This window comes from Scyliorhinus canicula, chromosome 20 (assembly GCF_902713615.1).
Source record: "Scyliorhinus canicula chromosome 20, sScyCan1.1, whole genome shotgun sequence".
NCBI classification, from domain to species: Eukaryota; Metazoa; Chordata; class Chondrichthyes; order Carcharhiniformes; family Scyliorhinidae; genus Scyliorhinus; species Scyliorhinus canicula.
The window spans coordinates 97,288,622-97,311,855 of NC_052165.1; the positions used below are offsets into that span (position 1 = coordinate 97,288,622).

Consider the following 23,234-nt stretch of genomic DNA (forward strand, 5'->3'; position numbering starts at 1 on the left):
GTCAGTACTGAGGGAGTGCCGCACTGTCAGAGGGTCAGTACTGAGGGAGTGCTGCACTGTCAGATGGTCAGTACTGAGGGAGTACTGCACTGTCAGAGGGTCAGTACTGAGGGAGTGCCGCACTGTCAGAGGATCAGTACTGAGGGAGTGCCGCACTGTCAGAGAGTCAGTACTGAGGGAGTGCTGCATTGTCAGAGGGTCAGTACTGAGGGAGTGCCGCGCTGTCAGAGGGTCAGTACTGAGGGAGTGCCGCACTGTCAGAGGGTCAGTACTGAGGGAGTGCAGCACTGTCAGAGGGTCAGTACTGAGGGAGTGCCGCACTGTCAGAGGGTCAGTACTGAGGGAGTGCTGCACTGTGGGAGGGTCAGTACTGAGGGAGCGCCGCACTGTCAGAGGGTCAGTACTGAGGGAGTGCTGCACTGTCAGAGGGTCAGTACTGAGGGAGTGCTGCACTGTCAGAGGGTCAGTACTGAGGGAGTGCCGCACTGTCAGAGGGTCAGTACTGAGGGAGTGCTGCACTGTCGGAGGGTCAGTACTGAGGGAGCGCCGCACTGTCAGAGCGTCAGTACTGAGGGAGTGCCACACTGTCAGAGGATTAGTGCTGAGGGAGCGCCGCACTGTCAGAGGGTCAGTACTGAGGGAGTGCCGCACTGTCAGAGGGTCAGTACTGAGGGAGTGCCGCACTGTCAGAGGGTCAGTACTGAGGGAGCCGCACTGTCAGAGGGTCAGTACTGAGGGAGTGCCGCACTGTCACAGGGTCAGTACTGAGGGAGTGCCGCACTGTCAGAGGGTCAGTACTGAGGGAGTGCCGCACTGTCAGAGGGTCAGTACTGAGGGAGTGCTGCACTGTCAGATGGTCAGTACTGAGGGAGTACTGCACTGTCAGAGGGTCAGTACTGTGGGAGTGCTGCACTGTCAGATGGTCAGTACTGAGGGAGTGCCGCACTGTCAGAGGATCAGTACTGAGGGAGTGCTGCACTGTCAGAGAGTCAGTACTGAGGGAGTGCTGCATTGTCAGAGGGTCAGTACTGAGGGAGTGCCGCGCTGTCAGAGGGTCAGTACTGAGGGAGTGCCGCACTGTCAGAGGGTCAGTACTGAGGGAGTGCAGCACTGTCAGAGGGTCAGTACTGAGGGAGTGCCGCACTGTCAGAGGGTCAGTACTGAGGGAGTGCTGCACTGTGGGAGGGTCAGTACTGAGGGAGCGCCGCACTGTCAGAGGGTCAGTACTGAGGGAGTGCTGCACTGTCAGAGGGTCAGTACTGAGGGAGTGCTGCACTGTCAGAGGGTCAGTACTGAGGGAGTGCCGCACTGTCAGAGGGTCAGTACTGAGGGAGTGCTGCACTGTCGGAGGGTCAGTACTGAGGGAGCGCCGCACTGTCAGAGGGTCAGTACTGAGGGAGTGCCGCACTGTCAGAGGATTAGTGCTGAGGGAGCGCCGCACTGTCAGAGGGTCAGTACTGAGGGAGTGCTGCACTGTCAGAGGGTCAGTACTGAGGGAGTGCCGCACTGTCAGAGGGTCAGTACTGAGGGAGCCGCACTGTCAGAGGGTCAGTACTGAGGGAGTGCCGCACTGTCACAGGGTCAGTACTGAGGGAGTGCCGCACTGTCAGAGGGTCAGTACTGAGGGAGCCGCACTGTCAGAGGGTCAGTACTGAGGGAGTGCCGCACTGTCACAGGGTCAGTACTGAGGGAGTGCCGCACTGTCAGAGGGTCAGTACTGAGGGAGTGCCGTACTGTCAGAGGGTCAGTATTGAGGGAGCGCCGCACTGTCAGAGGGTCAGTACTGAGGGAGCGCCGCACTGTCAGAGGGTCAGTACTGAGGGAGTGCCGCACTGTCAGAGGGTCAGTACTGAGGGAGTGCCGCACTGTCAGAGGGTCAGTACTGAGGGAGTGCCGCACTGTCAGAGGGTCAGTACTGAGGGAGGGCCCGCACTGTCAGAGGGTCAGTACTGAGGGAGCGCTGCACTGTCAGAGGGTCAGTACTGAGGGAGGGCCGCACTGTCAGAGGGTCAGTACTGAGGGAGCGCCGCGCTGTCAGACGGTCAGTACTGAGGGAGTGCTGCATCGTGCGCAGAGGTTTCAAAGCCCGACAAGTTAGAAAGCGCCATGATTTGGCAATTTAAATTTTTATTAGTATCACAAGTAGGCTTACATTAACGCTGCAATTAAGTTACTGTGAAAAGCCCCTAGTCGCCACATTCCGGTGCCTGTTCGGGTACACAGAGGGAGAATTCAGAATGTCCATTTCACCTAACCTGCACATCTTTGGACTGTGGGAGGAAACCGGAGCACCCGGAGGAAACCCACGCACACAGGGGGAGGACGTACAGACTCCGCACAGACAGTGACCCAGCCGGGAACCGAACCTGGGACCCTGGAGCTGTGAAGCAACAGTGCTACCCACTGTGCTACCGTGCCACACATTTATGACCAAAGAACTTCGCTCTTGGGGCCTTGCCACTCTGCGTCGCTGGTGCCCATTTCTCCGACCTGGGAGAGAGCAGTGCGTCTGCTCTGCACTCTCCCCTCACCCCTCAGCCCCTCTCCACCCCCATCAGAGAGCGGAGGGGTCATGAGTATCGCTTTGACTGCTGTGGTAGTATGACTAGAGGTACTACGGTACCTGGGGGTGTGAGCTGCTATTGGTGGAGAAGGCTCGCTGCTCATTGGCCCAAATGTTGCTTTTTCATTGGTCAAGACATAAGGTAGCTCCGCCCAATGAGGCGGAGTATAAGAACCCATGTTCCCCAGCAGCCATCGTTCTTTCTGTACTCAAGCTGCTGGGTAAACATTTTGTAGATTAAAGCCTTCAATTCGGGCTACTCCTTCGTTTCAGTAGTTATTGATCGCGCATCAATTTAATCTACAAGTTTTAAAGGATAGAGCTCCGCATCCAGCCGGAGAGTCTGTGACTCTGCCCCCACTCAGCTAACGCAGCAGCTACGTTCAAGCATTGGCTAGCTTGGTTTAACAGCTACCTCAGTACGGCGGACAACGTACCGATGAGAGAGCAGAAGCTACACATCCTCCACTTGTGCGTCGGCACCGCCTACACGCTCATCGAGGACACGACCGACTACGACGTGGCCATGGAACTGCTCAAAGGACACTTCATCCGGCCGGTAAGTCAAGTTACGCTCGGCACCTACTGGCCACGAGGCAGCAGATCCCTGGTGAGTCGTTGGACGATTTTTACCGTGCTCTCCTCGTACTGGGGAGGAACTGCGGCTGCCCACAAGTGTCGGCTAGTGAGCACACTGAACCCCTCATCCGAGACGCTTTTGTTGCGGGTATGCAGTCCCCACAGATCCGCCAGAGACTATTAGAGAGAGAAACCTTGAGCCTCGCGGAGGCACGGTCCCTCGCTACCTCCCTCGATGTCGTGAACAGAAACGCCCGCACAGACGCCCCCAACTGCGTGGCGGTTCCCTGGGCAGCGTGGAATTCAGCCTCCCTCTCCCCCACGGACTCGGACTCACCCCAGGCCTGCGCCGCAGGACACCCCGAAAAACCCACTGGCCCCGCTGTTATTTTTGCGGCCAGGCGAAGCACCCCCGTCAGCTTTGCCCAGCCCAATCGGCAACGTGCAAGGGCTGCGGGAGGAAAGGCCACTTTTTATCCGTTTGCCAGGCCAAGGCCCGGGTAGCGACCGCGGCTCACCCCCCCCCTCTCTCAAAGGGCCCCGTGCGGCCCGCAAACTTCTCTGTCACCATCCCCCAACGCCACGTGCGGCCTCCGTGCACCGCCATCGTGTTCTTCCGACGCCACGTGCGGGGGACGGATGCCGCCATTTTGTCCACCCCCCCCATGTGCGACCGATTGGGCGCCGCCATCTTGGATTGGCTCCGAGGACCCTGGCGCGGGTGACTATGCACCGCCCGATGATGACTCCGATTTTCTGCCACGACTCGCTTCAGTCACTCTGGACCAGTCTCGACCCCGCACCCTCTCTACGGCAACAACGAAGATCCTGCTCAACGGGCACGAAACGTCCTGCCTACTGGGCTCCGGGAGCACGGAGAGTTTATCGTCCACCCTACCACGGTAAGACGCTGTGCTCTCCCCGTCTACCCCGTAAAGCAAAAAATCGCCCTGGCCTCTGGCTCCCATTCAGTGGAGATCACGGGGTATTGTTGTGGTGAATGTGATTCACACCGGATTGTAATCTGTATATACATGTGTCTGTATTGTTCGTGCAGTTGCACTACCTGTCCTCCAGGGGGAGTAGAACGGGGAATGCTCGAGTTGTACGGGGCTTCTCCCTTGGCTCTGCCCAGGATTCCTCCCCCCGGAAGCTGCTGTATAAAGATCAGTGCCACCTGGTCAGCCAGCCAGTTCACCGAAAGTTCAACGGCTAACAGGCTGGCTCTGTTGTGAGTATATTAAAACCGCTATTCTAATCCTACAAGCATGTGTCCGTAGAATTGTTGGTTCCAACAATTTAATATACTCAGGAAACAGTCGAAGAAATTATGGAAGCAGCCCTCAAGCCCGGACGCCTAGAACTCGACCCACAGGATGCAGAGGCTAAGGAAATTTTCTCCCACTGGCTGAGATGTTTTAAAGCCTACCTGGCAGAAGCCAGCACCGCCGGAACAACGGAGGAACAAAAACTCAGCCTACTGCACGCGAGGGTAAGCCACAGAATCTCCACACAGCTAAATCCGGCCGGTTCTTACACCACAGCGCTGGCAATATTGGACAAAATGTACGTTAGGCCCATTAACGAGGTTTATGCACGCCACGTGTTTACGACCCGCCGTCAGCGGCCTACAGAAACGCTAGCCGAGTTTGTAAGGGAATTGAACAATCTTTCCAATGACTGTAATTATCAAGCCGTTACCGTGGCTGAACATAGGGAGCTTGCTGTGCGGGACGTTTTCGTGGCGGGCCTTAGGTCTAACTATGTGCGCCAAATCGGCTAGAAAAGGGGGCCCAGGACTTAGACACTACTGTGGAGCCTGCTACCACTATGGAAGTTTCCTTCCGCAGCCTCACCTCGTTTCCCGCGGACCCCGCGACCTCATCGTGGACCCCCGACCAACAGTCCCCCAGGCCTGTGCCGCACGGCCCCCCAGCTACCGCGCTGCCAAAGCCAGTTACTCTGCTGCCCCAGCCAGCTACTCTGCTGCCCCAGCCAGTTACTCTGCTGCCCCAGCCAGTTACTCTGCTGCCCCAGCCAGTTACTCTGCTGCCCCAGCCAGTTACTCTGCTGCCCCAGCCAGTTACTCTGCTGCCCCAGCCAGTTACTCAGCTGCCCCAGCCAGTTACTCAGCTGCCCCAGCCAGTTACTCTGCTGCCCCAGCCAGTTACTCTGCTGCCCCAGCCAGTTACTCTGCTGCCCCAGCCAGTTACTCTGCTGCCCCAGCCAGTTATTCTGCTGCTCCAGCCAGTTACTCTGCTGCCCCAGCCAGTTACTCTGCTGCCCCAGCCAGTTACTCAGCTGCCCCAGCCAGTTACTCTGCTGCCCCAGCCAGTTACTCTGCTGCCCCAGCCAGCTACTCTGCTGCCCCAGCCAGTTACTCTGCTGCCCCAGCCAACTACTCTGCTGCCCCAGCCAGTTACTCTGCTGCCCCAGCCAACTACTCTGCTGCCCCAGCCAGTTACTCTGCTGCCCCAGCCAGTTACTCTGCTGCCCCAGCCAGTTACTCTGCTGCCCCAGCCAGTTACTCTGCTGCCCCAGCCAGTTACTCTGCTGCCCCAGCCAGTTACTCAGCTGCCCCAGCCAGTTACTCTGCTGCCCCAGCCAGCTACTCTGCTGCCCCAGCCAGTTACTCTGCTGCCCCAGCCAGTTACTCTGCTGCCCCAGCCAGTTACTCTGCTGCCCCAGCCAGCTACTCTGCTGCCCCAGCCAGTTACTCTGCTGCCCCAGCCAGTTACTCTGCTGCCCCAGCCAGTCACTCTGCTGCCCCAGCCAGCTACTCTGCTGCCCAGCCAGTTACTCTGCTGCCCCAGCCAGTTACTCTGCTGCCCCAGCCAGTTACTCTGCTGCCCCAGCCAGTTACTCTGCTGCCCCAGCCAGTTACTCTGCTGCCCCAGCCAGTTACTCTGCTGCTCCAGCCAGTTACTCTGCTGCCCCAGCCAGTTACTCTGCTGCCCCAGCCAGTTACTCAGCTGCCCCAGCCAGTTACTCTGCTGCCCCAGCCAGCTACTCTGCTGCCCCAGCCAGTTACTCTGCTGCCCCAGCCAGTTACTCTGCTGCCCCAGCCAGTTACTCTGCTGCCCCAGCCAGCTACTCTGCTGCCCCAGCCAGTTACTCTGCTGCCCCAGCCAGTTACTCTGCTGCCCCAGCCAGTCACTCTGCTGCCCCAGCCAGCTACTCTGCTGCCCCAGCCAGCTACTCTGCTGCCCCAGCCAGTTACTCTGCTGCCCCAGCCAGTTACTCTGCTGCCCCAGCCAGTTACTCTGCTGCCCCAGCCAGTTACTCTGCTGCCCCAGCCAGTTACTCTGCTGCTCCAGCCAGTTACTCTGCTGCCCCAGCCAGTTACTCTGCTGCCCCAGCCAGTTACTCTGCTGCCCCAGCCAGTTACTCTGCTGCTCCAGACAGTTACTCTGCTGCCCCAGCCAGCTACTCTGCCGCCCCAGCCAGTTACTCTGCCGCTCCAGCCAGTTACTCTGCTGCTCCAGTCAGCTACTCTGCTGCCCCAGCCAGTTACTCTGCTGCCCCAGCCAGTTACTCTGCTGCCCCAGCCAGTTACTCTGCTGCCCCAGCTATTCTGCTGACCCAGCCAGCTACTCTGCTGCCCCAGCCAGTTACTCTGCTGCCCCAGCCAGCTACTCTGCTGCCCCAGCCAGCTACTCTGCTGCCCCAGCCAGTTACTCTGCTGCCCCAGCCAGCTACTCTGCTGCCCCAGCCAGTTACTCTGCTGCCCCAGCCAGTTACTCTGCTGCCCCAGCCAGTTACTCTGCTGCCCCAGCCAGTTACTCTGCTGCCCCAGCCAGTTACTCTGCTGCCCCAGCCAGTTACTCTGCTGCCCCAGCCAGTTACTCTGCTGCCCCAGCCAGCTACTCTGCTGCCCCAGCCAGCTACTCTGCTGCCCCAGCCAGCTACTCTGCTGCCCCAGCCAGTTACTCTGCTGCCCCAGCCAGTTACTCTGCTGCCCCAGCCAGTTACTCTGCTGCCCCAGCCAGCTACTCGGCTGCCCCAGCCAGTTACTCTGCTGCCCCAGCCAGTTACTCTGCTGCCCCAGCCAGTTACTCTGCTGCCCCAGCCAGTTACTCTGCTGCCCCAGCCAGTTACTCTGCTGCCCCAGCCAGCTACTCTGCTGCCCCAGCCAGTTACTCTGCTGCCCCAGCCAGTTACTCTGCTGCCCCAGCCAGTTACTCTGCTGCCCCAGCCAGTTACTCTGCTGCCCCAGCCAGCTACTCTGCTGCCCCAGCCAGTTACTCTGCTGCCCCAGCCAGTTACTCTGCTGCCCCAGCCAGTTACTCTGCTGCCCCAGCCAGTTACTCTGCTGCCCCAGCCAGCTACTCTGCTGCCCCAGCCAGCTACTCTGCTTCCCCAGCCAGCTACTCTGCTTCCCCAGCCAGTTACTCTGCTGCCCCAGCCAGTTACTCTGCTGCCCCAGCCAGTTACTCTGCTGCCCCAGCCAGTTACTCTGCTGCTCCAGCCAGTTACTCTGCTGCCCCAGCCAGTTACTCTGCTGCCCCAGCCAGTTACTCTGCTGCCCCAGCCAGTTACTCTGCTGCCCCAGCTACTCTGCTGCCCCAGCCAGTTACTCTGCTGCTCCAGCCAGTTACTCTGCTGCCCCAGCCAGTTACTCTGCTGCCCCAGCCAGCTACTCTGCTGCCCCAGCCAGTTACTCTGCTGCCCCAGCCAGTTACTCTGCTGCCCCAGCCAGTTACTCTGCTGCCCCAGCCAGTTACTCTGCTGCCCCAGCTACTCTGCTGCCCCAGCCAGTTACTCTGCTGCTCCAGCCAGTTACTCTGCTGCCCCAGCCAGTTACTCTGCTGCCCCAGCCAGTTACTCTGCTGCCCCAGCCAGTTACTCTGCTGCCCCAGCTACTCTGCTGCCCCAGCCAGCTACTCTGCTGCCCCAGCCAGTTACTCTGCTGCCCCAGCTATTCTGCTGACCCAGCCAGCTACTCTGCTGCCCCAGCCAGTTACTCTGCTGCCCCAGCCAGCTACTCTGCTGCCCCAGCCAGTTACTCTGCTGCCCCAGCCAGTTACTCTGCTGCCCCAGCCAGTTACTCTGCTGCCCCAGCTACTCTGCTGCCCCAGCCAGTTACTCTGCTGCCCCAGCTACTCTGCTGCCCCAGCCAGTTACTCTGCTGCCCCAGCCAGTTACTCTGCTGCCCCAGCCTGCTACTCGGCTGCCCCAGCCAGTTACTCTGCTGCCCCAGCCAGCTACTCTGCTGCCCCAGCCAGTTACTCTGCTGCCCCAGCCAGTTACTCTGCTGCCCCAGCCAGTTACTCTGCTGCCCCAGCCAGTTACTCTGCTGCCCCAGCCAACTACTCTGCTGCCCCAGCCAGTTACTCTGCTGCCCCAGCCAGTTACTCTGCTGCCCCAGCCAACTACTCTGCTGCCCCAGCCAGTTACTCTGCTGCCCCAGCCAGTTACTCTGCTGCCCCAGCCAGTTACTCTGCTGCCCCAGCCAGCTACTCAGCTGCCCCAGCCAGTTACTCTGCTGCCCCAGCCAGTTACTCTGCTGCTCCAGCCTGCCATTTCTGTAGCCAAAGCCAGCACCCACGGCAGCACTGCCCGGCCCGTAACGCGACCTGCAGCAGCTGCGGGCGAAAAGGACACTATGCCAGAGTGTGTCTGGTGAAGAAAGCCCCAGCTTCTAACCCTCCCACGGCTCAAAGCACCGTTCCCTGAATTCACAGGCCTGCAGGCCCGAAATGCTGCAGCCTTTATGCCGACTCCGCCCCCACCCGACACGTGCGACTCATGGGGGCGGCCATCTTGGCAATCCTCCTCCATGCGGCCGGCCATGTGCGACTCATGGGGGCAGCCATCTTGGCAATCCTCCTCCATGCGGCCGGCCATGGGCGACTCATGGGGGCAGCCATCTTGGCAATCCTCCTCCATGCGGCCGGCCATGTGCAACTCATGGGGGCGGCCACCTTGGCAATCCTCCTCCATGCGGCCGGCCATGTGCGACTCATGGGGGCAGCCATCTTGGCAATCCTCCTCCATGCGGCTGGCCATGTGCGACTCATGGGGGCGGCCACCTTGGCAATCCTCCTCCATGCGGCCGGCCATGTGCGACTCATGGGGGCAGCCATCTTGGCAATCCTCCTCCATGCGGCCGGCCATGTGCGACTCATGGGGGCAGCCATCTTGGCAATCCTCCTCCATGCGGCCGGCCATGTGCAACTCATGGGGGCGGCCATCTTGGCAATCCTCCTCCATGAGGCCAGCCATGTGCAACTCATGGGGGCGGCCATCTTGGGATCCACCCCCTTCAAACTCTGAAACTCACCTCGACGACTACGAACTCAGAGGGCAGTCATCACGGGGCCACTCCAGCACAGCTGATCGAGCCACCGACTACCCGCAACTCAGCGCAGTCACCCTGGTTCAATCCCGCCCCAAGCACCTACAAAGTTAGATGGCGGAGGTCCAGATCAACGGGTACAGCACGCCATGCCTCTTTGACTCCGGGAGCACCGAGAGCTTTATACACCCAGAGCTGGTAAGACGCTGTTCGCTTCCTATTTATCCTGTGAGCCAAACTATCGCCCTCGCTTCGGGCTCCCACTCAGTCCAAATCCAAGGACGCACCATCGCTACGCTCACAATTCGAGGCACTAGTTATTCTAAATTTAAACTTTATGACCTGCCCGGCCTCTGCGCGCCACTCTTATTAGGCCTGGATTTCCAGTGCAACCTCAAGAGCCTCACCCTCAGCTTCGGGGGGCCCCTGCCCCCACTCACTATCTGCAGCCTAACCACGCTGCGCATCTCCCCCCCTCCTCTCTTCGCCAATCTCACTCCAGATTGCAAACCAGTAGCTACCCGCAGCAGGCGGTACAGCCTGCAGGATAGGGTCTTTATCCGATCGGAGGTCCGACAGCTGCTCAGTGAGGGGATCATAGAGGCCAGTAACAGTCCCTGGAGAGCTCAGGTGGTGGTCGTCAAGACCGGGGAAAAATTCCGCATGGTCGTCGATTATAGCCAGACCATAAATCGCTTTACGCTCCTAGACGTGTATCCCCTCCCCAGAATTGCAGACATGGTTAATCAGATCGCCCAATATCGGCTATTTTCCACGGTGGATCTGAAGTCTGCATACCACCAGCTCCCAATCCGCCCGGAGGACCGCCACTACACGGCATTCGAGGCCGATGGCCGCCTCTTCCATTTCCTCCGGGTCCCTTTCGGCGTCACTAACGGGGTTTCGGTGTTCCAACGAGCAATGGACCGAATGGTAGACCAGTACAGGCTGCGGGCCACGTTTCCGTATCTGGACAATGTTACCATCTGCGGCTATGACCAGCAGGACCACGACACCAACCTCCACCGTTTTCTCCAGACGGCACAGAAACTGAATCTCACTTATAACAAGGAGAAATGCGTTTTCCGCACAGACAGACTGGCCATCCTCGGCTATGTCGTGGAGAACGGAGTCCTGGGCCCAGACCCGGACCGCATGCCCTATCACACAAGTGGACCGCCTCCGAACCCTCCACGCGGACCTCTGCCACCTGGGGGTCACCCGCTTTTTCCATTTTGTAAAGACCGGCAACCTGCCCTACCCCATCGAGGAGGTCAGGACAGTGACCAGGGATTGCCACGTCTGCGCGGAGTGCAAGCCGCACTTCTACCGCCCTGAAAAAGTGCATCTGATAAAGGCTTCCTGTCCCTTTGAACGCCTCAGCACGGACTTCAAAGGACCCGTCCCCTCTACCAACTGCTACACTTACTTCCTCAACGTGATTGACGAGTATTCCCGCTTCCCGTTCGCCATCCCCTGCCCCGACATGTCCACACCCACCATCATTACAGCCCTACACACCACCTCCTCCCTGTTCGGATTCCCCGCTTACATTCACAGCGATAGCGTATCCTCCTTTATGAGCGATGAGCTGCGTCAGTTCCTGCTCAGCAGGGGCATCGCCTCCAGCAGGACGACCAGCTACAACCCCCGGGGTAACGGACAGGTCGAGATGGAGAACGGTACGGTCTGGAAGACCGTCCTGCTGGCCCTACGGTCCAGAAAGCCCCCAGTCTCCCACTGGCAGGAGGTCCTCACAGACACCCTCCACTCAATCCGGTCACTACTTTGCACGTCTACAAATCAAACTCCTCACGAACGCTTTCTTATCTTCCCCAGGAAGTCTTCCTCAGGGACCCCGCTCCCGACCTGGCTGGCTGCCCCCGGGTCCATCCTGCTCCGGAAACACGTGCGGGTGCACAAATCGGACCCCTTGGTCGAAAGGGTCCGGCTGCTCCACGCAAACCCGCAGTCTGCGTATGTGGAGTATCCCGACGGCCGACAGGACACGGTCTCCCCCCGGGACCTGCCACCCGCCGGATCCCCACCATCACCCCCGGCACCCCCCCCCCCCAACCGCAACCGCTCCCCGCAGGCCCCCCCCCCCCCCCCCCCCCCCCCTCGGCCCGGCCCTCACCAGCTCCGTTTGGGGGTGTGGAAACCTCCACGAGGACCGGATCATCGCTCCCGGAGTCACGGACGCCGCATCTCCAACATCCCCGACGAAGCTCCGCAGGGCACAGAGGGCGATCGAGTCGATATGAACTCTTAATGGACCCTTTTTTTTCTCTGACTCTGTAAATAATTTGCCGTATGTGTGATAACACAACTCTGTATATTGTTACGGGCCAGTGGGCGGCCGCCGTTGGAGTGAGGTATAATCCCATATCACTAATCATACTACCAGTAAATTGTCCCACCCGCACCGGACCACCAGTCCTGGCTGGACGCCCTCCCCCACGGCTTCCCAACGAGCACACCCCTCCCCCCCCGGTTCCTTTCTCAACAAGGGGTGAATGTGGTAGTATGACTAGAGTAACTACGGTACCTGGGAATGTGAGCTACTATTGGTGGAGAAGGCTCGCTGCTCATTGGCCCAAGTGTTGCCTTTTCATTGGCCAAGACGATGGGAGCTCCGCCCCATGAGGCGGGGTATAAGAACCCGTGTTTCCCAGCAGCCATCCTTCTTTCTGTGCTCAAGCTGCTGGGGAAACATCTTGTAGATTAAAGCCAATTCGGACTACTTCTTTGATTCTGTTATTGATCGCGCATCAGCTGCTCGGGAGATACAACAGATGGAGGAGCAGGACGGGGGTGGAGGGGGTTGGGAACGGGGTGGGGAACGAGGTGACCTCAACTGCTTCTCTTTTACCTTCTTGCAGGGCAGCGCGCCCCACCCCTCCTCCCCCAAGCTACCGAGGAAGAGTCGCTTCGCTGTCTGCCAGGACCGACTCCAATTGACCGACTGTTGAGTGAGGGGAGGATGAATGTTGTGTCCCAGCTCAGGGGGGGGCCTGGTTTTCTTTGGAGCGATTAGGCACTTAGCGCCGGGCCCGTCTACTTTGGGAGGCAGCACTGCTGTCGGAGTCACTCCTTGTCATTTACGGGCTCTTGGTGCGAATCCTCAGCCGTCAGCTCCTCCAAAACCTGAGTGAGAGGAAAGAAGGCTACAGGTAGCTGAAGGCCGAGGTGCAACAGGGAACCAGTGACCTAAAGAACCGATGGTGGGCGGAAAGAGCGCAGGAGACTCAGAAACTAGCCAACAACCGCAATGTGCGTGGCTTCTCCAGCGCAATCAAAACCATCTACCTTTGCTGATCCTGAGGCTCAGTGTTGACGCCGTTGGGAAATGCGACGGCGTTTCCGATGGTGTCAACACTGAGACTCAGGATCACAGACTCCCGCCAAGGCCCCTGGCGCAGATGGAATTCCCGCAGAAGTATTAAAACACGGCGGAGGCGCACAAGAATCCACAACTTCGTCACCCTTGTCAGGAAGGAAGGGGGCATGGCGAATGATCTCAGAAATTCCTTAATTGTGAGCATCTTGAAGAAAGGAGTCAGATCTGACAGCAGAGATTACAGAGGGATCGCCCTTCTCTCCGCCAGGGGAACGGTCATCGCGAGAATCCTCCTCAGCCACCTCCTCCCAGAGTCTCAGTGAAGCTTCAGCCCATCGACATGGTCTTCAGCGTGGGCCAAACTCGGTAAAGTGCAGAGAGCAGCATCAACCGCTGCACATGGCCTTCTTCGATCTCGCTTTCGACTCTGTCAACCGCCAGGGATTGTGGAACATTCTCCTCAAATTCAGCTCCCGCGGCAAAATGTCACCATTCTCCGCCTGCTCCACGATGACATTCTCACATCACTGACGGAACCACTGCAGACCCAGTACAGGTGCAAACTGGGGTCAAACAGAGCTGTCGCATCACACCCCTGCTCTGAAGTGTTGGGCACTGTGGACTTGTGAAGCAGACATATGCCACCAACACTGAAGAAGGTTCAACACTATTTTATTAACCCTTATAAAATACTAGACATACGATAACTGTGGGTTTACACGATGCTAGTTTAACTAGAGAGCTGTGCCTGTCCGAACCAGTTGAATCTCTCAGCGCGTGGTGTGAGTCTGTGCTGGGCTGGATGAGTTCTTGTTACACTGAGAGGCAGCACCCAGAATGAGCGGGAACCGTGGTGCCCTCTGCCTTTATAGTGTGTGTATTCTAACTGGTGATTGGCTGCGGTGTTTGTACATGTTGATTGGTCCCTGTGTGTGTCCATCAGTCTGTGTCTGCACCATGATATTCTGGTGTATATTATGACACGTTCGTCTCCATCTTCCTCACAGCAACACTCCCCTCCCCCATCATGCTGAAGCTCCCCGCTGGAGTGGAGCTAAACCTACTGGACAAGCGGGAAACTCTTCAACCCCCCTCGACCGAGCCAGAACCAAGACCACCCCAGCCTCTGTCATTGAGTACACAGGCCACACCTGTGTGCGCGCGCACATTCAGAGACCGAGCTACAAACCATCATCGACACATTCACCGGGGTATGTGAGAGAATGGACCTCAGACTAAACACCCGGAAAATAAAGGTTCTCTACCAGCCCACTCCTGCCACACAAAACCACCCCCAACCATCAAAATCCACGGTGAACCTTTGGACAATATGGGTTATCTCCCTTACCTCTGAAACCTCCTCTCCGTGCGGGCAGACATTGATGACAAGATCCAACATCAACTCCAATACACCAGCGCAGTGTTCGGGTGCCTGAGGGACAGACTGTTTCGAAGGCCGAGACCTCAGACACAGCACCAAGCTCATGGTCGACAGGCCAGCCATGGTCCCCGCCCGCCTGTATGCATCAGAAACATGGACAACGTACAGAAGATAGCTCAAAACCCTGGAGGGACATCATCTCCGTAAAATCCTGCAAATCCACTGGCCGGATAGGTCAATGTGAGCGTCCTTTCCCAGGCCAATAACCCCAGTATCTGGGCACTGGTCACGTTCCACCTGCTGCCCACATTACCCGCATGCCCAACATAAGAATCCCAAAACCAAGTGCTGTCCTCCGAGCTCCACAATGCCAAGCCATCACCAGGAGGCCACAAGGGCACTCTGAAAGCCTCCCTAAATAAATGTAACACCCGCAGGGAGGCGTGGGAATCGGCTACCTGAGAACGCACACACTGGAGAAGAAGCATCCGTGAAGGCGCCAATCGCCTGGTGATTGTAGGGCGGAGCACAGAGAGGCCAAGTGTAAACAGCGGAAGGACAGGGCAGAATCCAGAGCGTTTCACCCAATCATCTCATCAAACACCACCAGCTGAACCTGTGACAGAGTCTGTGGATCCAGGATTGGACTATTCAGCCACCTCAGAACCCACCTCTCCGGAGGGGAAACAAGTCACCCTTGACCTTTTCCAGGAGACACATCCGGAGTGAGACTCATCCAGAGTGGGGGATTGAAACTTGGTAATTTGGTGCAGTGAGGTAATTCGGTGCAGAGTGTGAGGAGGTGCTTTTTAACCCTGGTAAGTGACTGGTAAGTAGTCTCTCTTTTTCTTTTCATTGTCTAATTTATTTATTTTTATTTTGAAATTCTAGTTGTTTAAGTTTACCAAGGGTTTAAGACATGGCAGGAGATCCCAGACCCGTGTCATGCTCCTCGTGTGTGATGTGGGAGCTCAGGGACACGTCCACTGTCCCTGGCTCCTTCACGTGCAAGAAGTGTGTTCAGCTGCAGCTCCTGTTGGACCGCTTGACGGCTCTGGAGCTGCGGATGGACTCACTTTGGAGCATCCGCGATGCTGAGGAGGTCGTGGATAGCACGTTTAGCGAGTTGGTCACACCGCAGGTGAAGGTTACTGAGGGAGATAGAAAATGGGTGACCAAAAGAAAGAGCAAGAGTAGGAAGGCAGTGCAGGTGTCCCCTGCGGTCATCTCCCTGCAAAACAGATATACCGCTTTGGATACTGTTGAGGGAGATGGCTCACCAGGGGAAGGCAGCAGCAGCCAGGTTCATGGCACCGTGGCTGGCTCTGCTGCACAGCAGGGCAGGAAGAAAAATGGCAGGGCTATAGTGATAGGGGACTCGATCGTAAGGGGAATAGACAGGCGGTTCTGTGGACGCAATCGAGACTCCAGGATGGTATGTTGCCTCCCTGGTGGCAAGGGTCAAGGATGTCTCGGAGCGGCTGCAGGACATTCTGGGGGGGGAGGGTGAACAGCCAGCTGTCGTGGTGCACATAGGCACCAACGATATAGGTAAAAAACGGGATGAGGTCCTACAAGTGGAATTCAGGGAGTTAGGAGTTAAACTAAAAAGTAGGGCCTCAAAGGTAATAATCTCAGGATTGCTACCAGTGCCACGAGCTAGTCAGAGTAGGAATGTCAGGATAGATAGGATGAATGCGTGGCTCAAGAGATGGTGCAAGAGGAAGGGATTCAAATTCCTGGGGCATTGGGACCGGTTCTGGGGGAGGTGGGACCAGTACAAACCGGACGGTCTGCACCTAGGCAGGACTGGAACCTATGTCCTTGGGGGGGGTGTTTGCTAGAGCTGTTGGGGAGGGTTTAAACTAATGTGACAGGGGGATGGGAACCGATGCAGGAAGTTGGAAGGTAGTAAAACAGGGACAGAAGCAAAAGGAAGTAAGGGGGAAAGTGTAAGGCAGAGAAGACATAGTCAAAAATCTAAAAGGGCGACAGTACAAGGTACAGTGACTGAGGGGAGCACAGTGAATAGGCCCAGTAATAACAAAAGAATAAAACTGGAGATGTTAAGATTCAAAACAGAGGTAAAAAAACCAACATAAGTGTACTTTACCTGAATGCTCGTAGTATTCGGAATAAAGTAAATGAGTTGATGGCACAAATCATCGTGAATTGCTATGATTTAGTGGCCATTACTGAAACATGGTTAAAGGATGGTCACGACTGGGAGTTAAATATCCGAGGGTATCAAACTATTCGGAAGGACAGAGTGGATGGTAAGGGAGGTGGTGTTGCTCTGTTATTTAAGGATGACATCCGGGCAATAGTAAGGGATGACATCGGTGCTATGGAGGATAAGGTTGAATCCATTTGGGTGGAAATCAGGAATAGTAAGGCGAAAAAGTCACGCTTGTGACTTTAATCGCTTATTGTCACAAGTAGGCTTCAATGAAGTTACTGTGAAAAGCCCCTGTGTGAGTTTGTATGAGTGAGTGAGTCAGTTGAGCGTGTAGGACTGTGACAATGTGAGCGAGAGTGACCGTGTGTATATGAGTGTGTGAGCAAGGGTGAGTGTGTGTGAGCGTGAGCATGTATGAGTGTGTGAGCATGAGAGTGAGCGTGTATGAGTGTGAATGTGAGTGAGAGTGAGTGTGTGTATGAGTGTGAGAGACTGAGGGTGTGTGACTGTGTGAATGTGAGAGTGAGCGTGTATGAGTGTGAATGTGAGTGTGTGTGTGTATGAGTGTGAGTGTGTGTGTGAGTGTGCGTAAGACTGAGGGTGTATGGCTGTGAGAGTGTGAATGTGTGTGAGCGTGTGTGTGTGTATGAGTGTGAGTGAGAGTGAGTGTGTGTGTGTGTGAATGTGAGTGAGACTGAGGGTGTATGGCTGTGAGAGTGTGAATGTGTGAGTGAGAGTGAGCGTGTGTGTGAGTGTGTGTGTGTGACTGAGCGTGAGCATGAGTGTGAGTTACTGTGTATGAATATATAGTGTGTTAATGTGAGTGTGTGTGTGAGTGAGAGTAAACGTGAGTGTATGAGTGTGTAAGTGTGAGTGAGGGTGAGCATGTATGAGTGTGAGTGTGTATGAGTGTGTGAATGAGACTGAGCGTGTATGAATGTGAGTGTGAATGTGTTAGTGAGAGGGAACTTGTTTGAGTGTGTGAGCGTGCATGAGTGTGTGATTGCGAATGTGAGTGTGTGTGGCTGTCCCAGTGTGAAACAAACTCTACCTTTGCATGTATCCGCGGGTGTGGGTGACCCTCTACACAGAGGTTAAGAAACAGGTAGATCATTCATTCATAACAAACTGATTTTATTGCATAAAACACGTACCGATCAATTGCAATGCCCATTTCAAATCTGAGAACAGATTCAATAAACTGTTATTTCTAAATAAGTTACATTGGAAAAATATAAGGAATATCGAACTTTGGTGAAAAACCTTCACATAAATTAACTTAATTTAAAAATAGATAGAAAATAGACCTATTTATATTTTACAAATATAGTCTCTGTCTACAATATATTAAACTATTACATCTCTGAACATTCCGAGCCCAAATTCCAGCACAAATACCCAGGTCGACATTTAAAATGGGAATTTGCTATGTAAACATGTCACGCTGGAAGCGCCACCAGCAGTGTGAGGGTGGAACTGCAGCGCGACACGTTTACATTGCCTTTTCCGATTGGAAGTGTGGACGTGGGACGTAAACATGTGCAAGAGCAAGCAGTCCTGAGCAGCGAAGTCCCTCAGCTCTGGTCCTATTATATTAACCATCGCAGTGTAGTGCAAATTGGAGCCACTAGGAGGCAATGGGGAGTGAGTCTCTAAAGCTCTGCTTCTGTTTACACCCACTCCCTCCCAGCGCCTTAAGTGGACTTATTTTGTCACCTTATTTTGCTCAGGTCTGCCTGCCTGTGACCTCGACGCTAAATTTCTGCGTCAACTGTCACAAAGGTAGTGCATATTCTGGCCACGAGGTGGCGCACTGAAGTGATTCTCAATTCTCCGCCCCCAGATATCTCCAGATATCGCGACATAAATAGAACAAAATGCATTTTCATCAATAACTTTGTAAAAAATCCTCACTATAAATTATAGTTTTTTTCAAAAAACACCAAGATCAGGATGGCAAGCACATGCTTGCAAGTCACAAAACTGGAAGTGCGAATAAATAAAGTGTAAATAAATTCTCACAACTTCCTGTAGCCTTTGCCAGAATAAATATGAGGGTTAGTCCGGAGGGTCAGGAAATTACTGTGAACAGCGTAGAGGGAGCTTTACTCTGTATCTAACCCCGTGCTGTACCTGTCCTGGGAGTGTTTGATGGGGACAGTGTAGAGGGAGCTTTACTCTGTATCTAACCCCGTGCTGTACCTGCCCTGGGAGTGTTCAATGGGGACAGTGTAGAGGGAGCTTTACTCTGTATCTAACCCCGTGCTGTACCTGCCCTGGGAGTGTTCAATGGGGACAGTGTAGAGGGAGCTTTACTCTGTACCTAACCCCGTGCTGTACCTGTCCTGGGAGTGGTTGATGGGGACAGTGTAGAGGGAGCTTTACTCTGTATCTAACCCTGTGCTGTACCTGTCCTGGGAGTGTTTGATGGGGGACAGGGTAGAGGGAGCTTTACTCTGTATCTAACCCCGTGCTGTACCTGTCCTGGGAGTGTTTGATGGGGACAGTGTAGAGGGAGCTTTACTCTGTATCTAACCCCGTGCTGTACCTGTCCTGGGAGTGTTTGATGGGGACAGTGTAGAGGGAGCTTTACTCTGGGAACGTTTGATGTGAAATGGACTAAAAGGCAGCAGGAAAAACATTTAGAGACAATAGAAAATGAGGCCACTGCCTCTCTGACTGAAGTGAGCGAGATTCTCGGGGCAAAGGCATCAGGCGGGAAAGTAATACGAGAGGAGTTTGAAGTCCCGTTCAGTCCTGTCAATCCAAGATCTGTACTCCCGGATTACGATGTAACCCCTGACCTTTCTCTCAAAGTTGGTGTGGCCGTAAGTGGTCGAATCCAGAGGGTCCTTGACGTCGGGCCGTGGGTAACCCATGGCAACCATCAGAGAGCCGACATTGGAGACGAGGCCCTCCACCTGTTGACTGGTAAAGGCCAACTCCTCCTGGAGCTGCCCGGGTACCCCCTGCAGGCCCAGGGCCTGAAGGTCATCCAGCACCAGCTGCAGGAACTCGAGGTAGAGGCTGTAGGCCTGGTAGTTGGCTGCCAGTCGCTGCTGGTGAGTTTGGCGACGCCAGATCAAGTAGGGGATGGAGGCCTGGGGCAGATACTCCAACTGTACTTCCGGAAGGGAGAAGTCTGGGTCCGAGAAGGGGCTTCCCATCTTCTCCAGCTGCCAGGAAGAGAAAGCATTGCAGGTCAGCGGCTAAAATTCAGTTAAGCCCTCTCCTCAGAACAGGCGGGAAGCAGGGTGCAGGGCAGAACTTGCAGAAACCTTTCCTCATCAGACAAACCCTCAGGAATCAGCCCCCTGAACCTCTCTGCTCTCCCACAAATGCAAGTTCATCCTGGTCCGAAAGTAGGGAGACCAGAACTGTACAGTGATCCAGGTGGATGCTACCCAGTGCCCTGTTCAGATGTAGTAATACTTCCTTACTTTATACTCCATCCCCCACCCCGTAGCACACCCAGATCCCTCTGTACCACAGCAACACCCAGATCCCTCTGTACCACAGCAACACCCAGATCCCTCTGTACCACAGCAACACCCAGATCCCTCTGTACCGCAGCGACACCCAGATCCCTCTGTACCACAGCAACACACAGATCCCTCTGTATCACAGCAACACCCAGATCCCTCTGTACCGCAGCGACACCCAGATCCCTCTGACAGCAACACCCAGATCCCTCTGTACCACAGCAACACCCAGATCCCTCTGTACCGCAGCAACATCCAGATCCCTCTGTACCACAGCAACACCCAGATCCCTCTGTACCACAGCAACACCCAGATCCCTCTGTACCACAGCAACACCCAGATCCCTCTGTACCGCAGCAACACCCAGATCCCTCTGTACAGCAACACCCAGATCCCTCTGTACCACAGCAACACCCAGATCCCTCTGTACCACAGCAACACCCAGATCCCTCTGTACCACAGCAACACCCAGATCCCTCTGTACCGCAGCAACACCCAGATCCCTCTGTACCACAGCGACACCCAGATCCCTCTGTACCGCACTGACACCCAGATCCCTCTGTACCACAGCGACACCCAGATCCCTCTGTACCGCAGCAACACCCAGATCCCTCTGTACCACAGCAACACCCAGATCCCTCTGTACCACAGCTACACCCAGATCCCTCTGTACCGCACTGACACCCAGATCCCTCTGTACCACAGCAACACCCAGATCCCTCTGTACCGCAGCAACACCCAGATCCCTCTGTACCGCAGCAACACCCAGATCCCTCTGTACCACAGCAACACCCAGATCCCTCTGTACCGCAGCAACACCCAGATCCCTCTGTACCACGGCAACACCCAGATCCCTCTGTACCACAGCAACACCCAGATCCCTCTGTACCGCAGCAACACCCAGATCCCTCTGTACCACAGCAACACCCAGATCCCTCTGTACCACAGCAACACCCAGATCCCTCTGTACCACAGCAACACCCAGATCCCTCTGTACCACAGCAACACCCAGATCCCTCTGTACCCCAGCAACACCCAGATCCCTCTGTACCACAGCAACACCCAGATCCCTCTGTACCACAGTGACACCCAGATCCCTCTGTACCACAGCAACACCCAGATCCCTCTGTCCCACAGCGACACCCAGATCCCTCTGTACCACTGCAACACCCAGATCCCTCTGTACCGCAGCAACACCCAGATCCCTCTGTACCGCACTGACACCCAGATCCCTCTGTACCACAGCAACACCCAGATCCCTCTGTACCGCAGCAACACCCAGATCCCTCTGTACCACAGCAACACCCAGATCCCTCTGTACCACAGCAACACCCAGATCCCTCTGTACCGCAGCAACACCCAGATCCCTCTGTACCACAGCAACACCCAGATCCCTCTGTACCACAGCAACACCCAGATCCCTCTGTACCGCAGCAACACCCAGATCCCTCTGTACCGCAGCAACACCCAGATCCCTCTGTACCTCAGCAACACCCAGATCCCTCTGTACCGCAGCAACACCCAGATCCCTCTGTGCCACAGCAACACCCAGATCCCTCTGTACCTCAGCAACACCCAGATCCCTCTGTACCGCAGCAACACCCAGATCCCTCTGTACCACAGCAACACCCAGATCCCTCTGTACCGCAGCAACGCCCAGATCCCTCTGTACCACAGCAACACCCAGATCCCTCTGTACCGCAGCAACACCCAGATCCCTCTGTACCACAGCAACACCCAGATCCCTCTGTACCACAGCAACACCCAGATCCCTCTGTACCACAGCAACACCCAGATCCCTCTGTACCGCAGCGACACCCAGATCCCTCTGTACCGCAGCAACACCCAGATCCCTCTGTACCGCAGCAACACCCAGATCCCTCTGGACCACAGCAACACCCAGATCCCTCTGTACCACAGCAACACCCAGATCCCTCTGTACCACAGCAACACCCAGATCCCTCTGTACCACAGCAACACCCAGATCCCTCTGTACCGCAGCAACACCCAGATCCCTCTGTACCACAGCAACACCCAGATCCCTCTGTACCGCAGCAACACCCAGATCCCTCTGTACCACACCAACACCCAGATCCCTCTGTACCACAGCAACACCCAGATCCCTCTGTACCACAGCAACACCCAGATCCCTCTGTACCGCAGCAACACCCAGATCCTTCTGTACCACAGCAACACCCAGATCCTTCTGTACCACAGCAACACCCAGATCCCTCTGTACCACAGCAACACCCAGATCCCTCTGTACCACAGCGACACCCAGATCCCTCTGTACCGCAGCAACACGCAGATCCCTCTGTACCGCAGCAACACCCAGATCCCTCTGTACCACAGCAACACCCAGATCCCTCTGTACCACAGCAACACCCAGATCCCTCTGTACCACAGCAACACCCAGATCCCTCTGTACCACAGCAACACCCAGATCCCTCTGTACCGCAGCAACACCCAGATCCCTCTGTACCACAGCAACACCCAGATCCCTCTGTACCACAGCAACACCCAGATCCCTCCGTAACCTGGAGGAACATAACCCTTTCCTTTCCACTCCCGAACCCACACAGCAGTTGGAGCCTCAGCGCTGAGGGCTTGAGCTGCCGATGTCACCTCCCGCCGCCCCCCCCCTGCCCCCCGCCCACCCCTCCCCCTTCCCCCCACCCCCCCCCCCCCCACCCCTCCCCCCTTCCCACACAATCCCAAGCTGTCAGGGACCCCCCCCCCCCCCCCCCCCCGGTCATGACAACAATCAGTACTCACGTAGGTGCTGAGCAGGGCGGAGGATTTCTGTTGCAGCAGGAGAGACAGGTCATGCGTCTGTTTGATTAAGGTGTACACGGCGATGGAAGCTCCCTCGCTCCGTGCCAGGGAACACGCCAGCAGCACAAAGCCAATCACTGCGGGAAGGGGTGAAGCAAAGAGGTTTCAGTCCCGACTTCAACATTCTTGCCGACATCTCCAAATCCCGACATGGACCTCAACCACGATTTCCCTATCTGTAACCTCCTACAACCCTCCCTATCTCTGTAACCTCCTACAACCCTCCCTATCTCTGTAACCTCCTACAACCCTCCCTATCTCTGTAACCTCCTACAATCCTCCCTATCTCTGTAACCTCCTACAACCCTCCCTATCTCTGTAACCTCCTACAACCCTCCCTATCTCTGTAACCTCCTACAACCCTCCCTATCTCTGTAACCTCCTACAACTCTCCCTATCTCTGTAACCTCCTACAACCCTCCCTATCTCTGTAACCTCCTACAATCCTCCCTATCTCTGTAACCTCCTACAATCCTCCCTATCTCTGTAACCTCCTACAATCCTCCCTATCTCTGTAACCTCCTACAATCCTCCCTATCTCTGTAACCTCCTACAACCCTCCCTATCTCTGTAACCT

At 56.0% G+C, this 23,234-nt stretch overlaps 1 protein-coding gene across 1 annotated transcript; it reads right to left on the reverse strand.

The window, feature by feature from the left end:
• Positions 1-18,885: 18,885 nt before the first annotated feature.
• Positions 18,886-22,791, reverse strand: clcf1 (cardiotrophin-like cytokine factor 1). Its single transcript, XM_038779984.1, has 2 exons — positions 22,598-22,791; positions 18,886-19,516 (listed from the first exon to the last, which is right to left on the reverse strand). The coding sequence occupies exon 2, from the start codon at positions 19,505-19,507 to the stop codon at positions 19,052-19,054; it is 456 nt and encodes a 151-aa protein (XP_038635912.1). The 5' UTR covers positions 19,508-19,516; positions 22,598-22,791; the 3' UTR covers positions 18,886-19,051.
• Between the last annotated feature and the right edge of the window lie 443 nt (positions 22,792-23,234).